Below are 13,820 nucleotides of genomic sequence, written 5' to 3' on the forward strand. Positions count from 1 at the left end.
GTTTTTTTCTCCAAATTGCTAGGTAGTAGAACCACTTGTAACAACAGCACACATCGATAATCCCAACACTTGGGAGGTAGAGGCAGGTAAGGGCAGTTTCAGCTGACTTCAAAAGGGTAATCAAGACCCTTGTCTGCACGGTGGCAGTGGTGGTGCAGGCCTCTCATCCCAGCTCTTGGGAGGCAGAGGCAGGCGGATCTCTGAGTTGGAGGCCAACCTGGGCTACAGAGTGAGTTCCAGGACAGACAGGGCTGTTACACAGAGAAACCCTGTCTCAAAAAACAAAACAAAAACAAACAAAAAGACCCATCTCTGTAAGGCTGATACTAGGAGCAGGAGGATCCATGGGGCTCACTGTCCAGCCAGTCTTGCCCAATCAGTGAAATCCAGTTTTAATGAGACTCTAGTTCAAAAAGAATAAGGTGGAGAACAACTAAGGGACACACATTCATGCACACGGGAGCATGCACATGAACACGGACGCATACAGACAATATACACACCAAAAAAGAAGTCACTGGAAGGCTTGAATCCAGGGTCTTGATCAGGAGACACAAGTACCCTTACCACTGAGCCACATCCCCTGTCCTAAGCATTTTCATTGAAAATACAAATTCCCTTGTGACTGGAACAGAGAGAGGCTCAGTGGTTAAGGAAACTGGCTGCTCTTCCAGAGGACCAGAGTTCGATTCCCAGCTCCCATGGGAAGGCTCACAACTGTAAACTCCAGTCTCAGGGGACCTGATGGCCTCTTAGGGTCTCTGCGCACATACACGCAGGCAAAAACACCCATACACATAAAAACAAATAAATGTAAATGAAAATACCCTCTAAGACCAGAAAAAGCATCAATTCATCGCAGGTTGAATTAATTTTAATGAAGGGAAGGAGAACTCTTGGAAGATAGAAGACTGGTTAATAAAAAAGGAGAACTAAAGTTGAGAGAATGCCTGGGACAAAGGACCAAGACAGAATTGTGCCTGTTTCTGCAGTGGAATTCCTGAACCACATCTTCTTTATCCTCACCAAAAACAAAGACACCCATTCCCCCTCCGTGGGAGACAGCAGCCTTGGCTCTGTTAGGCAGGGAGGATGGCCTGCCTGCCTTTCACCAGCTCTAGGGAAGGACGCTCTGAACCAGTGCCTACTCGCTCGCTGGCTCCCCAACAACTTCAGGGCTTAGGGTTCAGGTAATTAGGCTTTTGGCAATCTCTCTGGAGCCCGCCAATAAACCTGAAACAAACACCTCAGCCCCTGTCCAGGAGGGAGAAAGGAAACATACCAGGAGGGAGGGACAGTGAGGAAGAGGAACCCCCCCCTTTTTTTTCTATGCTGAATTCCACCCCTGACAACCAGGGAACTATAGTAATCTACAAATCGCCACTGTAAACACCCCATGCTGCTCCAGATTCCTGGTTGTGCCTACTGGCACAGAACCATAGCTTCCACCTAACCATCATCATTCAGGGTGATGGAGGGCATCTGTTGGCACCACAACTTGAATAGAAAGTAGTCATTAAGGGCCTATGCTTGTAAGCTCCTTTCATGGAAAAGAAAAGGCCCCAGAATCGCCCACCTTCTCCTGGGAGCCACAGCCAAAACTTTATTGTTGTTGCTGTTGTTGCTGTTGTTTGGAAGTCATTCCTAGGTGTTCCAGAATGATCCCAGCCTAGTCTCACCACCAACTGTTGACATCTTAATCCAGGTCTTGGCTCCTGCAGAAAGGGGACCATTCCTTAAGCATCCCTATAGTGGCACCGCTACCAGGCACCCAAAAGTAATTTCCTTTTCTCTGTAAATAAGTAGTATTTCTTGCACACACAAGCTGGGATAGCTTCCTCCATTAGGCACTTCTTGTTAACTGCACTTTCTAAATGAATCTCTGGGACACACAAGGAGTATGTCCATCATGCAGCAGGATGGGGGAGAACATCGTTTAATAGTAATCGCTGTTTACGGAGCGCTTGCCAGAGGTCCGGTATAAGTACTCTATGAAAACTCTGATTTAATTCTTCCTATGAGGCCTGCCGATAAGAAGCTCAGTAGTTTGCCTTGTCACAATGAAAATCTGATAAATAAGTAAACTGAAAGCTTCCATTCCATTAGAAGAACTAGTAGTGAAGAGGCTGACAGCCTTTCCAGAGTTGCCTATTAGGCAACAAGGTCCTGGTGCAAGCCAGGAGGCCTGGCTATGTGCTTTCCCTCTTAGAAGCAACAAACTAGCCTCGAAAGTGTGGCAGGCCATCCTTGGTGCAGCCTTAGCTGACGCTGGAACCGGAAAGCCTCTGAGAATACCAAATGCGTCCACCACAGGCCTCAATGGAAAAGGTGCAGGGCTCCCATCCCTTCCTATGGAGAGCGCCCAACAGGTGGCAAGTGGGTAATCTCTGGAGTCCTTGCTAGTTGAGCTGGGCCACAGAAGGCCTTCCACTTCCTTCCCGCCACCCCCATCAGGCTGATATCTGCCTCCCGCGGGGAGACATGGACACTGCTGTCAGTCTTAGACCTGCAGCTTGTTCCAGGGCTGAGAACCTCGCGACGCGTCCAGGCAGAGAGCAGGAACCCACCGAGACACTCAGTCCCTCCCATCGCAGCCCGCCAGCCTCCCCCTTCTCACGCGCAGCAGGAAGCGCTGCAGAGGCGCGCCCAAAGCTTGCGGGTACCTTGGGCGTCCTGTCCCGCCCCAATAGCCTGGCTCTCCAGCTCGAGGCCAGAGCTCCAGGCTAATTTTTCACACACACAACCCCCCCCCCCCCCGACCGCCTCCCTAGGTGACGCTACAGTCTGTGCGGTTCCTTTAAAGGCTGCGGGTTCCGTTCTTCCCTTTTCCACTGGATGCCAAAATATGCAAATCCGGGGACCGGAATCTGCAGCCAAATAGAGCAGGAGAAGGGGCGCGGCCGGCACGTCACCGGATCCGCTCCTTGTATGGCTCTTCCCGGCTTGGCCCGCTGCCCCACGACCCTCCCTGCAGCCGCGGAGGCCCCTCCCGCATCCAACCAGGCACACACAGCCGCCCACGCCCCTGGCCGGCCGCTCCCCCCCCCCCTCCAGGGATGGAGCCGGGGGCGGGAAGCGCTGCATGCCCTGATTCCGGCCGAAGCCCGGGACCGCTGCAGCACGCAGTCTCCCCGCGCAACGCGGGCGGAGGAGAACCCGGGGGCGCAGAGCCTCTAGAGCACAGGAATGGGTAGCCTGGAGGGAGATGCAGCGGGGGTGGCAGAGAGGGGGCTCACGGGCGACGGGAATCCCTCCTTTCCTAAAAGCTAGAGAAGATCCGGGGGAATCTGGGCCCTTCCCACCCTCTGTTCTCCACCAAACTAAGGGGAGGAGAGAGGGAGTGAGGTTGTCATCCACCCCCACTACAATGCGCAGCTCGGGAGTTCCTCCCACACGTCCCCGGCCCCGCATGGACCTCCCACGGCGTGAGGCCCGGGGATCCTCTCTTCCTCCTTGTCAACACTCCCCCTCCCCCTGAGAGATGCAAGTTACCCCAACCCCGACTCTCCAGCGGGGGACTCGGGATTCACCGCGCCCACGCGGCCAGTGAGGAGGGAATCCTCCCCCGCCAAACCGGTGTGATTCGGGGTCGCGCCTCCAAGCTCCCTCCCTTTCCTCCCCCTAGCTCTCAGCCAGGCTGCGCGCTTCAGGAGCAGGCCTCGGGGAACACATCACCCACCCCCGGGATCCGCTGTCGCTCGGGGAGGTGACAGCACCCCGGGTCGGCACAGGGGCCGCCCTTGACTGCAAGGCACCCTCAAGCAGCGATGAGGACAGCCCTTTGGGAGAGGAGGAGGGTAGAGACTAGGGGAGACCGCCGTGGAGGATTAGAAACCGTGGGCTTCTCATCTTCCTGCTGTAATTCAGCCACAAGCCCTTCGCGGGCTGCAGTAAACAGCTACTGTGCCCGGGCCTGCTGGGCCCTCCTGCCATCCTGTGGCCAAAGGGGTTTGCATTAGAACCGTTAGGGAATTTATCTGGGAATTATTTGGTGCACGTGTTTTCTATCCCTTAAACTTCACTCTTTCCCTTCTCCACCAAAAACTCATGTCTTCGCCCCAAGTGTGGGACTTCTGGCCCCTGCGCAACCAGCTAGTAGGCTACACATTCCCGGGTCACTTCTGCGCACCACTGGGAGTCAGCGTCGGGTCCGGAGCCAAGGGAGGGGTCAGGGCTGTGGGCGGTGAATCAGAATGGTGTAGGCAGGAAAGTTCTAGGTACTAGACTAAGGAACCCTGAGACATTGGAACCCCTTCCTCTAAGGGAAGTACTCCTTTTTTCCACTTGAATCCAGTCCAGGGTAGGGTGCTGAAGGAAGGGTAGGGTGGGGATGGAGGAACACGGGTTGAAGAAGTCACCTCCCCCTTTCTTAACCATTCCCAGACTGCTAAGGACCTGTCGCCTACAGTATTGAACTCTTTCTTCCTGCTGGGCATGCTGGAGGCCAGTTGCGAACAACTCCACCCCTCACTCTCTAAATGTTGTCTCTAGTGCAGACCTCAAATAAAAACCTACATGTTTGGTTACTGGGTTTTTGACTGTGCACTGCGCACCGCGCGCTTTGCATTTTGGCTTCATCCCTCTTTCCTTTCTCCTCGCGCTCTCTTTCTTTCTAATCTTCTAATTGACTTTTTTTTTTCTTTTTTTCTGTCTTTTTTTTTTAAGAACGGCGAGCGGTGCGGGCGCTGCACGTTGGCTGCGGCCCGCTTCCTGCTTTCTAATGTTCCATTGTGAGGAGCTTCCATTGTGACGTCGCGCCCCTTCGGCTGGGCTTTGTCTGTCCATATATGGGCAGCTACGTCACGGAGCTTTCCCGGGGCTCAGATAAATAGACTGGTGGAGTTCCCTGGCTGGGAGCTTTGGGCAGCAGTGAGCTAGCTAGGAAGCAGCGGGGCTGGTGGTGGTGGTAGCAGCGGCAGCAGCAGCGGCAGAGGAGGTGGCGGCGGCAGCAGCGGCGGCGGCGGCGGCTGTGGCAGATCGGGGGGGCGGGGGGGGTCGGCGGGCGCGTGTCTGTTTGTGAGCTCAATACTGAAGCCGCGTCTGACCCCCTGGAGCCTAGATCTCCCCCAGCCCAGCCCCCATCCCACTCCCCGCACACGCCCCACCCCACCCCCACGACCCAGCGTCTCACCGCATCAGCTGAAACACCCGAAAGGATTACCCTCTTTGCCCCTCTCCCCCCCCCCAAAAAAAAGAATAGATCCCCTCCTCTGGCCCACCCCTTCCCCTCTTCCCCCCTCCCCGAACTTTCCCTCTCGCATGCTTTTCCCCTGCACCACGGATCGCCTCTCGGATGCCGCTAGCCTGGAAGCTGCGTTAGAAACAGGCGGCGGCGGTGGCGGCGGCGGCGGTGGCGGCGGTAGCTCGGGACTGCTATGACCGGCAAACTCGCCGAGAAGCTGCCGGTGACCATGAGCAGTTTGCTAAACCAATTGCCTGACAATCTGTACCCCGAGGAGATCCCCAGCGCGCTCAACCTCTTCTCCGGCAGCAGCGACTCAGTAGCCCATTACAATCAGATGGCTACAGGTAAGGGTGGCGGTGAGGCGGCGAGGCAGCGAGGAAGGAAAGGGGGTGGAAGAGGAGGAGGGAGCGAGCTAGCGATGGATGTATAGATCGATGGATGCAGAAATGGATGGATGGAGAGACGGATGGAAAGATGGGGGGCGCGCTGGGAATTTTCCGGGGGGCGAGTTGCTTTTCCCACCCACTCCTCCCGCCCTCCGAGATCGGGAAGGCTTGGTTGGCGACGCCACGGTTGAGGCTTCGGTTCTCCCGGGTGGGGGCAGCCGCCGACAGGAGGGAGGTAGGTGCGAGCAGCTCTGGGGTTCTCCCTCACCACGCAGGGGGCCCGATCTCTGGACTGGGCGCAAGGCGTGGTGCTGTAGCCCCCTTTCTCGGGAGGAGCCCAGCGTCTTTTTCACCCGCGCTCTCCCCCTCCCTTACTCCCTCAGCCTCCCACCCGGGATGGAGCCATGTGCGGCGTGGAGTCCCCGCGGTGGGAGAGGTACTGCGACGCTGCCTTTCCGGGGCGTTCAGCAAAGCCATTGGGGGTGTGGGGACGGCGGGGAGAGGGAGGGGGCTCACCCACGGGGCGGGGGAAAGGGTTTGCCACCGGGGGCGATCCTGGGACCCGGGAGCTTGGGAAAGGCAGCTGCTCCCGCCGTAGAAGCACCGGCCGGTTTTCCGCAGCTCTCCACTCTCAGCGGGGTCTAGGCTTTTCCCCTCCAGCACGAGCCGAAAGCTCCTTCAGGCCGGGAGGAGACTGGGGCCGGGAGAGGCTCCCTTTACGGGCGGCACCCTTCTGCGCTCCGAGGACAAAAGCGTCGAAGCGCTCTGGGTCGGCCACCCGGGGCTCAGCGCCCGTAGGGGGACATCGCTTGGGGCGTGAAGGCGCGGCGTCTTGGAGTAGACAGGGCCGGGGGAAGAGGCCGAGTTGTGTGTGCTGGAGAGCGAGAGCCGGGCGCGCTTCGGGTCTGAAACTACCTGTAGCTGCAGCTACCTGTCCGCCCCACCTCGGGAAGAACAACAATGCTCTCGCGCGCGCGTGCGTGTATGTGTGTGGTACGTGTGTGTGTGCGCGGCGTGTGCGGTGTGTGTGCCGGAGCCACTCCACACCCCGATCCGTAGTATTTTGCTGTATCCAGGTTGCGCCGGGGAGCGCGGCACCGCCCGCTTTGCGCCGGGCTCAGCGTTCCTCTTACCCCACGCGCTGCGCACTCCAGCCGGCCGCACCCTCTACTCCTAGGCAAGGACCGGGGCGCCGTAGACCGGAGCCGGCTCGGCTTCACTCACCCCTCCCCTCTCTCCCCCGCTCTCCGCAGAGAATGTGATGGACATCGGTCTGACCAACGAGAAGCCCAATCCGGAACTCTCTTATTCGGGCTCTTTCCAGCCAGCCCCCGGCAACAAGACCGTGACCTACTTGGGAAAGTTCGCTTTCGACTCTCCTTCCAACTGGTGCCAGGACAACATCATTAGCCTCATGAGCGCCGGCATCTTGGGGGTGCCCCCGGCCTCAGGGGCACTCAGTACGCAGACGTCCACGGCTAGCATGGTGCAGCCTCCGCAGGGCGACGTGGAAGCCATGTATCCGGCTCTACCCCCCTATTCCAACTGCGGTGATCTCTATTCGGAGCCCGTGTCTTTCCACGACCCCCAGGGTAACCCTGGGCTCGCCTATTCTCCCCAGGATTACCAATCGGCCAAGCCGCCGGCCTTGGACAGCAATCTTTTCCCCATGATTCCTGACTACAACCTGTACCACCACCCCAACGACATGGGCTCCATTCCGGAACACAAGCCCTTCCAGGGCATGGACCCCATCCGGGTTAACCCACCCCCTATTACCCCTCTGGAGACTATCAAGGCCTTCAAAGACAAGCAGATCCACCCGGGCTTCGGCAGCCTGCCCCAGCCGCCACTCACTCTCAAGCCCATCCGACCCCGCAAGTACCCCAATCGGCCTAGCAAGACCCCGCTCCACGAGCGGCCCCACGCGTGCCCCGCAGAGGGCTGTGACCGCCGCTTCAGCCGCTCGGACGAGCTGACCCGGCACCTGCGCATCCACACGGGCCACAAGCCCTTCCAGTGTCGGATCTGCATGCGGAGCTTCAGCCGCAGCGACCACCTCACCACTCACATCCGCACGCACACCGGGGAGAAGCCCTTCGCGTGCGAGTTCTGTGGGCGCAAGTTTGCGCGCAGCGACGAGCGCAAGCGCCACGCCAAGATCCACCTCAAGCAAAAGGAGAAGAAGTCAGAGAAAGGGGGTGCGCCCTCTGCATCCTCGGCGCCCACCGTGTCCTTGGCCCCTGTGGTCACTACTTGCGCCTGAGGCTCGGGCACCCAGATCCCCTCTTTTCCCTTCCAGTGCCTCCTGGCTGGTCGCCTGAAAGCAGCGGGGAAAGCCAGCCACTGAGGCGCAGGGGCCGCGCCCTGGTCTCGCCCTGGACGTGCGGCCCCCTTTGCTTCCCCTTCGATGCCCCCCATTCCCACCCTTTCACACCGGCCGATGGTTGGGGGCTAGGGCTGGAGGCACTTTCTCCTTGCTGCCCCCCCTTTGCCAAGGCGTGGGGGCGGAAAGGTGGCGTCTAGCCCGCTTTGTTCAGTTAGGATCGCCTTGATCCAGGGGCAGCTGGGCCGCGCCAAGGACCTGCGGGGGACTGAAGGCGGGACCCATCCAACCTTCGCCAGACCCAAGCACCTCACTGTTTCCCCCTCCAGTGTCTCCCTGTGTTACCCCTCGAGCACCCGAGAGGGGGAGGGGGTAAGGAGCGCACCAAAGCGCAGAGCTTGCTGCCCGCCGCACGCACGCGCGCTTGCGTGCGGTGATGCGCGCGAGTGTGTGCGTGCTCGCCTGTATGTGTGAGTGTGTATGTGTGTGCGCGCGCACGCGTGTGTGAGACTCTTGAGCTGAACTGGGTTGTGTCTACCCCCAAACTCTTCTTCACATAGGGTCTCCAAGCCGTTGGGAGATGTCCCAGGCTGGGGACCTGCATGTGGCCGGAGGAGATGGTCTTCCATCTGCTCTGTAATAATGTTTCTTACAGAAATGCCTCGGACGCAGCTGCTGCGGTACTGCTGCCGCCGCCTCGGGTTTGGCCCCTCAGAGGCCCCTTCCCTTTCCGAGCGCTTCCCTCTTAGGCCTCAGGGCAGTTTGATCTTTAGGGAGATAGAGCCACCATCTCCTGAGCCTGCCTTTAAAAAAAAAAATCATTTGCTCAGCACCCCCCCCCCACTTTTCAAAATCTGTGTTCTTGAGCTTGCCCTCTTCCTTTCCTCCCCATGGTCTCCTTTTCCCTCTCAGGTTCTCACTAGGTCTCTCAAGGTTCTTACCCAGAAAGGCAGGCCTCACTCAACCACCCGGATGTTTGTCATTTCTCTTTCCCCCATTTCTCATTCCCCCATTCCTGGGAAAAGCTGGCTCTATTCATTTGCCCTCTGTGATCGCCAACACAGCAGTTAGAAGTGAAATGTATGTATATGATTGTTGGTGTGTGTATGTAGATGTGTGTGTTTCTTGATACACATATGTTTACATAACACACACTCTGTATTCCTAGCAAAAATCAAATCTAAGGCATTTGGTTTTCCAGCGCAGTGCACTGGAATAAAGAGAATTTGTAGGCATATACAGCTTTAAATGATTTATTTTTATGAAAATGCTAACTGAGGAGATTATATCTACCTGTATATGTGTGTGTGAATATATGTGCACACATGTGTATATATGCATACACATTCTGTTCAAATGGTCCTCAAAACTAGATGGGGATTTTTGCATTCATCTGTTGCTGACCGAGGCGGCTGTTTCACTTTCCCATCACACCTTTCTCCCAACCCTACCTCACCTCTTCTCAGGAGCCCCTCTACCCCAGCTGTCCTGCCCAGCCCTTCCTCACACAGGGTGGCCCTTTTGAAGTGGAGACGCAGTGAAGGGTGCTCTCTGACACAGCTTCCTTCCCAGTCTTGACTGAATGTATACTGTTTCTTATTGTCATTTCTCCTGTGGCCAGCGAGCTGCCCAGAGAGGAACGACAAAGGTCTGGAGTTTACAGAATGTCTGTTTTTAAAGTCACTTTATGCGTTTCCCACTTTTTTTTTAACTAAAAAAAAATAAAATAAAAGCACCGTCTTTTGGTGGTGGATAAATAATACTAAAAAGGACTCTGGTGAAAGGAGAGGGAAAACTCAAAGAATAGGGGGATTGGGAATTTCCAGGTACTCGGGCTTTTTGTAGAAGGAGAAGTTTGCCAGGAGGGCCCATATTTTTTCAGCTGAAGGGTAAAATCTTTCTTTGCAGAGACAGTATTTTGCTGAATACTTTTTATAATGTGATGATTATTTAAAAACACACACACACAAATTTTGGTCAGTTCAAAGCTGGAAGGAGGAATCAAATATCCTTTAATATTTTTTCCTTCCTCCTTCTGAAATATGCATGTCACTGCATGATAACTCTGACTTTTCCTTTGTTTTAATAAAACTGTTCTCAGTCATTTAAGCTAAACTAAGAGAAAAATAACTTTGTTGCCAAAAGGTTGTGCTATCCCGATTTTTTTATGTCTGCATGTTTTAAAAAAAACAACAAAAGAAAATGCACTCTAACTTATGTGAACTGAGAGAAAAAAAATATCAGGTTTTAAACAGGAAAACCTATGGGGAATGATATTTTTTGAAAGACTTTTGTATACAGTTGAGTACTTAGAAAAAGACAAACCAGATGTAATATATTTTGTGGATGTTTTTATTTCTTGGATTTATAGTACCTTATACTAAGGTTAAACAAATGCTTGATATTGTGAAAAGGTGAGATTCTTCACCAACATTTCATTTACCCCTTGTCACATTGTTATGCCAATATAATATAGTTCATGAAAACAGCATTTTTAAAAACAGATATTGAAATGGTGTAATGTTGTACCATTTGCCCTGTGAGCAAATGCTAATACAGTAAATATATTGTGTTTGCTGACAATCAGCCTGCCTTTACATCTCATTTTATTTCTTGTTTTCATGGTATAAAGTTTTAGTTTAGCCTGGGGTTTTTGTTGTTGTTGTTGTGTGTTTTTTGTTTTGGGGTCTTGATTTGTTTGGGGCGCCGTGGTCTATTTGATAGGCTGTGGTGCCTGGATTTACGCCTCTTGCTCTGAGAACCCTCAGAGTAGAACTGATGGCCTTGGACATGGGTCAGAATTCTGTATGGGTTCTGGTGTTTCTAATCCAACTTTGAATGCTGGCTCTGAGAGGATTCCACTCTACCCTTCATGGATTCTCAGACTAACAGAACAATTAGATGACCGGGTTGGATAGGCTGAACTCAAGGGAGTCAGGGCAGTGACTTAAATCTTCTAGAACCTTCTCTATGGTTAAGTCTCCTGGTTGGTAAACTATTTCTCTGTTGGTCTTAGGACAAGACCCTAAAGGGCCTCTGGAACAGCACTGAGAAATTCTCTTGCTTAAGCTTTTGAAGCCTGAGAGACAGGTGGAGACTTGACAGGGATTCCTTGGGGTTGGCAAGATAACCAGAGAGATTGGCAGCTCTTCTGTGGTCAGATAATGGGGAGAGGGGAGTCTCGTTTTAAAGTTCTACGGCTCTATTTCCACCTGGAGAGGCCTTCCGAAGTCCTCCCTGCTTGTCAGTGTCTAAGAAAGGTGGTTCTCCTTAGAAGGTGGTCCTTGTGAGTGACAAAGACCTGAGATTTGGAGACCACACCGGACAGGGAAAGTTTGGGTGGTGTCAGTGCTTCTCATCTCAAGCTTTCTGTGTCCTGTGAAAGCAGTGCCTCCCATCCCCTTCAGGTTATCTCCCTCACCCTTAACTCACTTCTCTGGCTAGCCTAGCGTTTCCACCATTGCTCTTCCGGGAATATTGGCCCTTTGCTTTTTGTATCTACCTTTTCTTTTATGCCCTAATTCTCAGAATCCTTCCTTGTGTTAGAGCAGTCTTTAGAAAACCCCATCCTGCCTGCCTCCCTCCCTGTAGAACATTCACCGGAGCCCCTCTGCGGTGTGTGTGACATATGATCTGCCTCACCAAAATCTGGGCTTGATGCTTGACACTGGGTTATGGAAACACAGCACCAGATTGTAATGCGGTGTCAGCGTTCGGTGTCTCAGTTCTACACATACATACACACACACACACACACACACACACACACACACACACACACACACTGAGCCAGCCCAAAGTCACAGAAACCGTTCTCAATACTAGCTAATAGCAGGCCCATCTCAGCAAGAAATAGAGATGTTATTTCGGGTTGGCTATAGTTACCAGTAAGCTAAGGCCAGAGCTGGGTGGAGAGTGTGGTGGTGTGGCCCTAGTAAAGAATGTTTCTGAAGGGAGAGATGAAGAAGGAGCAAGTACTGTGCAATCTTAAATTCTTGCACCCACACAATTCTAGCTCCCTCTCTGCCATCTTGGATTCCTTTCTCTCTCCTCGTGAAACTAAGAATTCCAAGCTCCAGCATTATACACAACCACACAGAGCTAGCTGCCCTCCTTCCAACCAAAGGAGTCCAAGAGGCCTGAGAAGTCTCAGTGACTGAACCCAGAGCCCCGCTCTTCGATGAACTAGATGTTTACAGCTGTCTGTGTGGTTTCTCAGGTGAGTTGTCTCAGAGTTGAAGATATCATCACTGGATGTCTTCACAGGTAGCCTCCTGCCCCACCTGTACCTTCTCCAACCAAACCAGGCCTTCAGAGTTGTGCTTTCAACAGTATCCCATCCTGCATGATTAATAAACTCACTTCCCATTGGTGGCTATTACTCAACCCAACCTGGTTCAACTGCTGGGTTACTTGGCAATATGGCAGCCTGCCTGCCTGCCTGGCACCAGCCCAGTGTGGTGTAATCACCACTGATTCAAACTTTGTAGCTAGCTAGATAAGACTGCCCCAGATAGCATCACACTTGCTACCCAACCTGACTGGGTTTTGTAAGTAGAGAAGAGATTCGAGCATGAAACCTAAGGACAAAATGGACGTAACGAGGCATAAAGGTGTAGACAAATAGTGTCGTGGCTTGTTCCAAACATCTGAAGTATCTAGAGGAGAAGGAAAGGACATTGCATATATATGCACACATGTACCACCTCTGGCGTGGCGTACTGAAACTGATGGCTACAAAATGGTACTTCATAAACTGGGATTGGGCATAAATGAGAAACTTTTTAGGAATTTGAGGTGAGACGTGTGTTTTTGTACAGTGGTGGTAAACTGTGTGTGTGTGTGTGTGTGTGTGTGTGTGTGTGTGTGTGTGTGTGTGTGTATTTACAAGTATGTAAAAAGGAACCACGGGGTGGATTTTGGTGGATGCAGGCATTGGCTTCTGCATAGTTGTTAGGGTTCCTTTTTTATTTTATTTTTATTTTGTATTCCCTTTTGATAGTCCAGGATTTACCTGCATAGATGAGGAGATTGTGAGTTGCCTCTGCTGGCCCTCATGAGCTCCCTAGTGGTCCTGACTGATAAGTCTAAGGAAAGAAACCCCTGTGTTGTGTGTCCCAAAGACTAGAGATGGCACCCCCAGTGACTAGTGGGAAAACGTAGCCTCCTAAAAGTCACCATGGAGTTTTAAAATTAGGGTATCATCCTCCATATGTCTCCCAAAGGGTCATCTCAGAAAGCTCGGTCTTCATAGAGGAGAGAGAGCTCCAGAGGGCAAAGGAATAGAGACCCTCGGCCTGAACCTAGAACAGCCCCCGAAACACACAGTCTTACTCATCAGACACAGGAGCCAGAGGACTTCTGAAAACTTAAAACTTGACCTTTCCTTTGTTTAAAGGTTTCCCTCCCTCTGAGTTTGGTCATCCTTACAGTTCAGTGAGGGAACAGAGAGAGGTAGTGTGACAAGGCTTCTCCCTGTTAGCAGTAAGGTCTCTGATATGTCTCTGACTGTGTCCGCTCTAGGCATGGCCCAGGCTGCTCTCTGGCATGGACCTGAGGCAATACCTGCCACCCACCTGCCACCAGGAGCCCCTGACTCTAAGGTAGACCCACCATTTCTTTCTAACTAACAAACACAGATGACTGAAAGACTTGTCAACAATCTCAATATTATGCTAACACAAAAATTGGCCGCAGAGCTACAAATGAAAACATCAACACAAAGTTTAACTGCCAGACTGGATGGGCATAGACCCACCAAGTGGCTTCTTTAACACTACCTAACCTGCTTCCTGTCTGCCCCTCCAGGAGTTCTTTGGGGTCAGGACACATGGTCTGGTTCCAAATGTCTTTAAATGGAAAAGGCCCTTTCTGTGGGTCTCAAAAATGCCTTTCCCAGGCCTTAGGCCTTTCCCCATCTCTT

The 13,820-nt window shown here is 53.1% G+C and overlaps 1 protein-coding gene across 2 annotated transcripts; it reads left to right on the plus strand.

The window, feature by feature from the left end:
• The first annotated feature begins 4,855 nt into the window (after positions 1–4,855).
• On the plus strand, positions 4,856–10,547 carry Egr3 (early growth response 3). 2 transcript variants are annotated; one of them, XM_075949446.1, is made up of 3 exons: positions 5,396–5,529; positions 5,955–6,007; positions 6,825–10,547. In XM_075949446.1, exons 2-3 carry the CDS (start codon positions 5,968–5,970, stop codon positions 7,835–7,837), a joined length of 1,053 nt encoding a protein of 350 aa, XP_075805561.1. In that variant the 5' UTR covers positions 5,396–5,529; positions 5,955–5,967; the 3' UTR covers positions 7,838–10,547. The 2 variants fall into 2 exon arrangements, with proteins under 2 accessions (XP_075805560.1, XP_075805561.1); XM_075949445.1 differs by lacking the exon at positions 5,955–6,007 and having other exon boundaries at positions 4,856–5,529; positions 6,825–10,546.
• Positions 10,548–13,820: the final 3,273 nt, after the last annotated feature.

The sequence above is a fragment of the Microtus pennsylvanicus genome, chromosome 15 (genome assembly GCF_037038515.1).
Source record: "Microtus pennsylvanicus isolate mMicPen1 chromosome 15, mMicPen1.hap1, whole genome shotgun sequence".
NCBI classification, from domain to species: Eukaryota; Metazoa; Chordata; class Mammalia; order Rodentia; family Cricetidae; genus Microtus; species Microtus pennsylvanicus.

What these genes read in the sequence shown, in the direction of transcription:
- Egr3 (XM_075949445.1), top strand. Translation starts at nt 5,376, where the DNA reads ATGACCGGCAAACTCGCCGAGAAGCTGCCGGTGACCATGAGCAGTTTG. An exon ending in TTACAATCAGATGGCTACAG is followed by an intron (nt 5,530 to 6,824) that starts GTAAGGGTGGCG and finishes CGCTCTCCGCAG; the next exon opens with AGAATGTGATGGACATCGGT.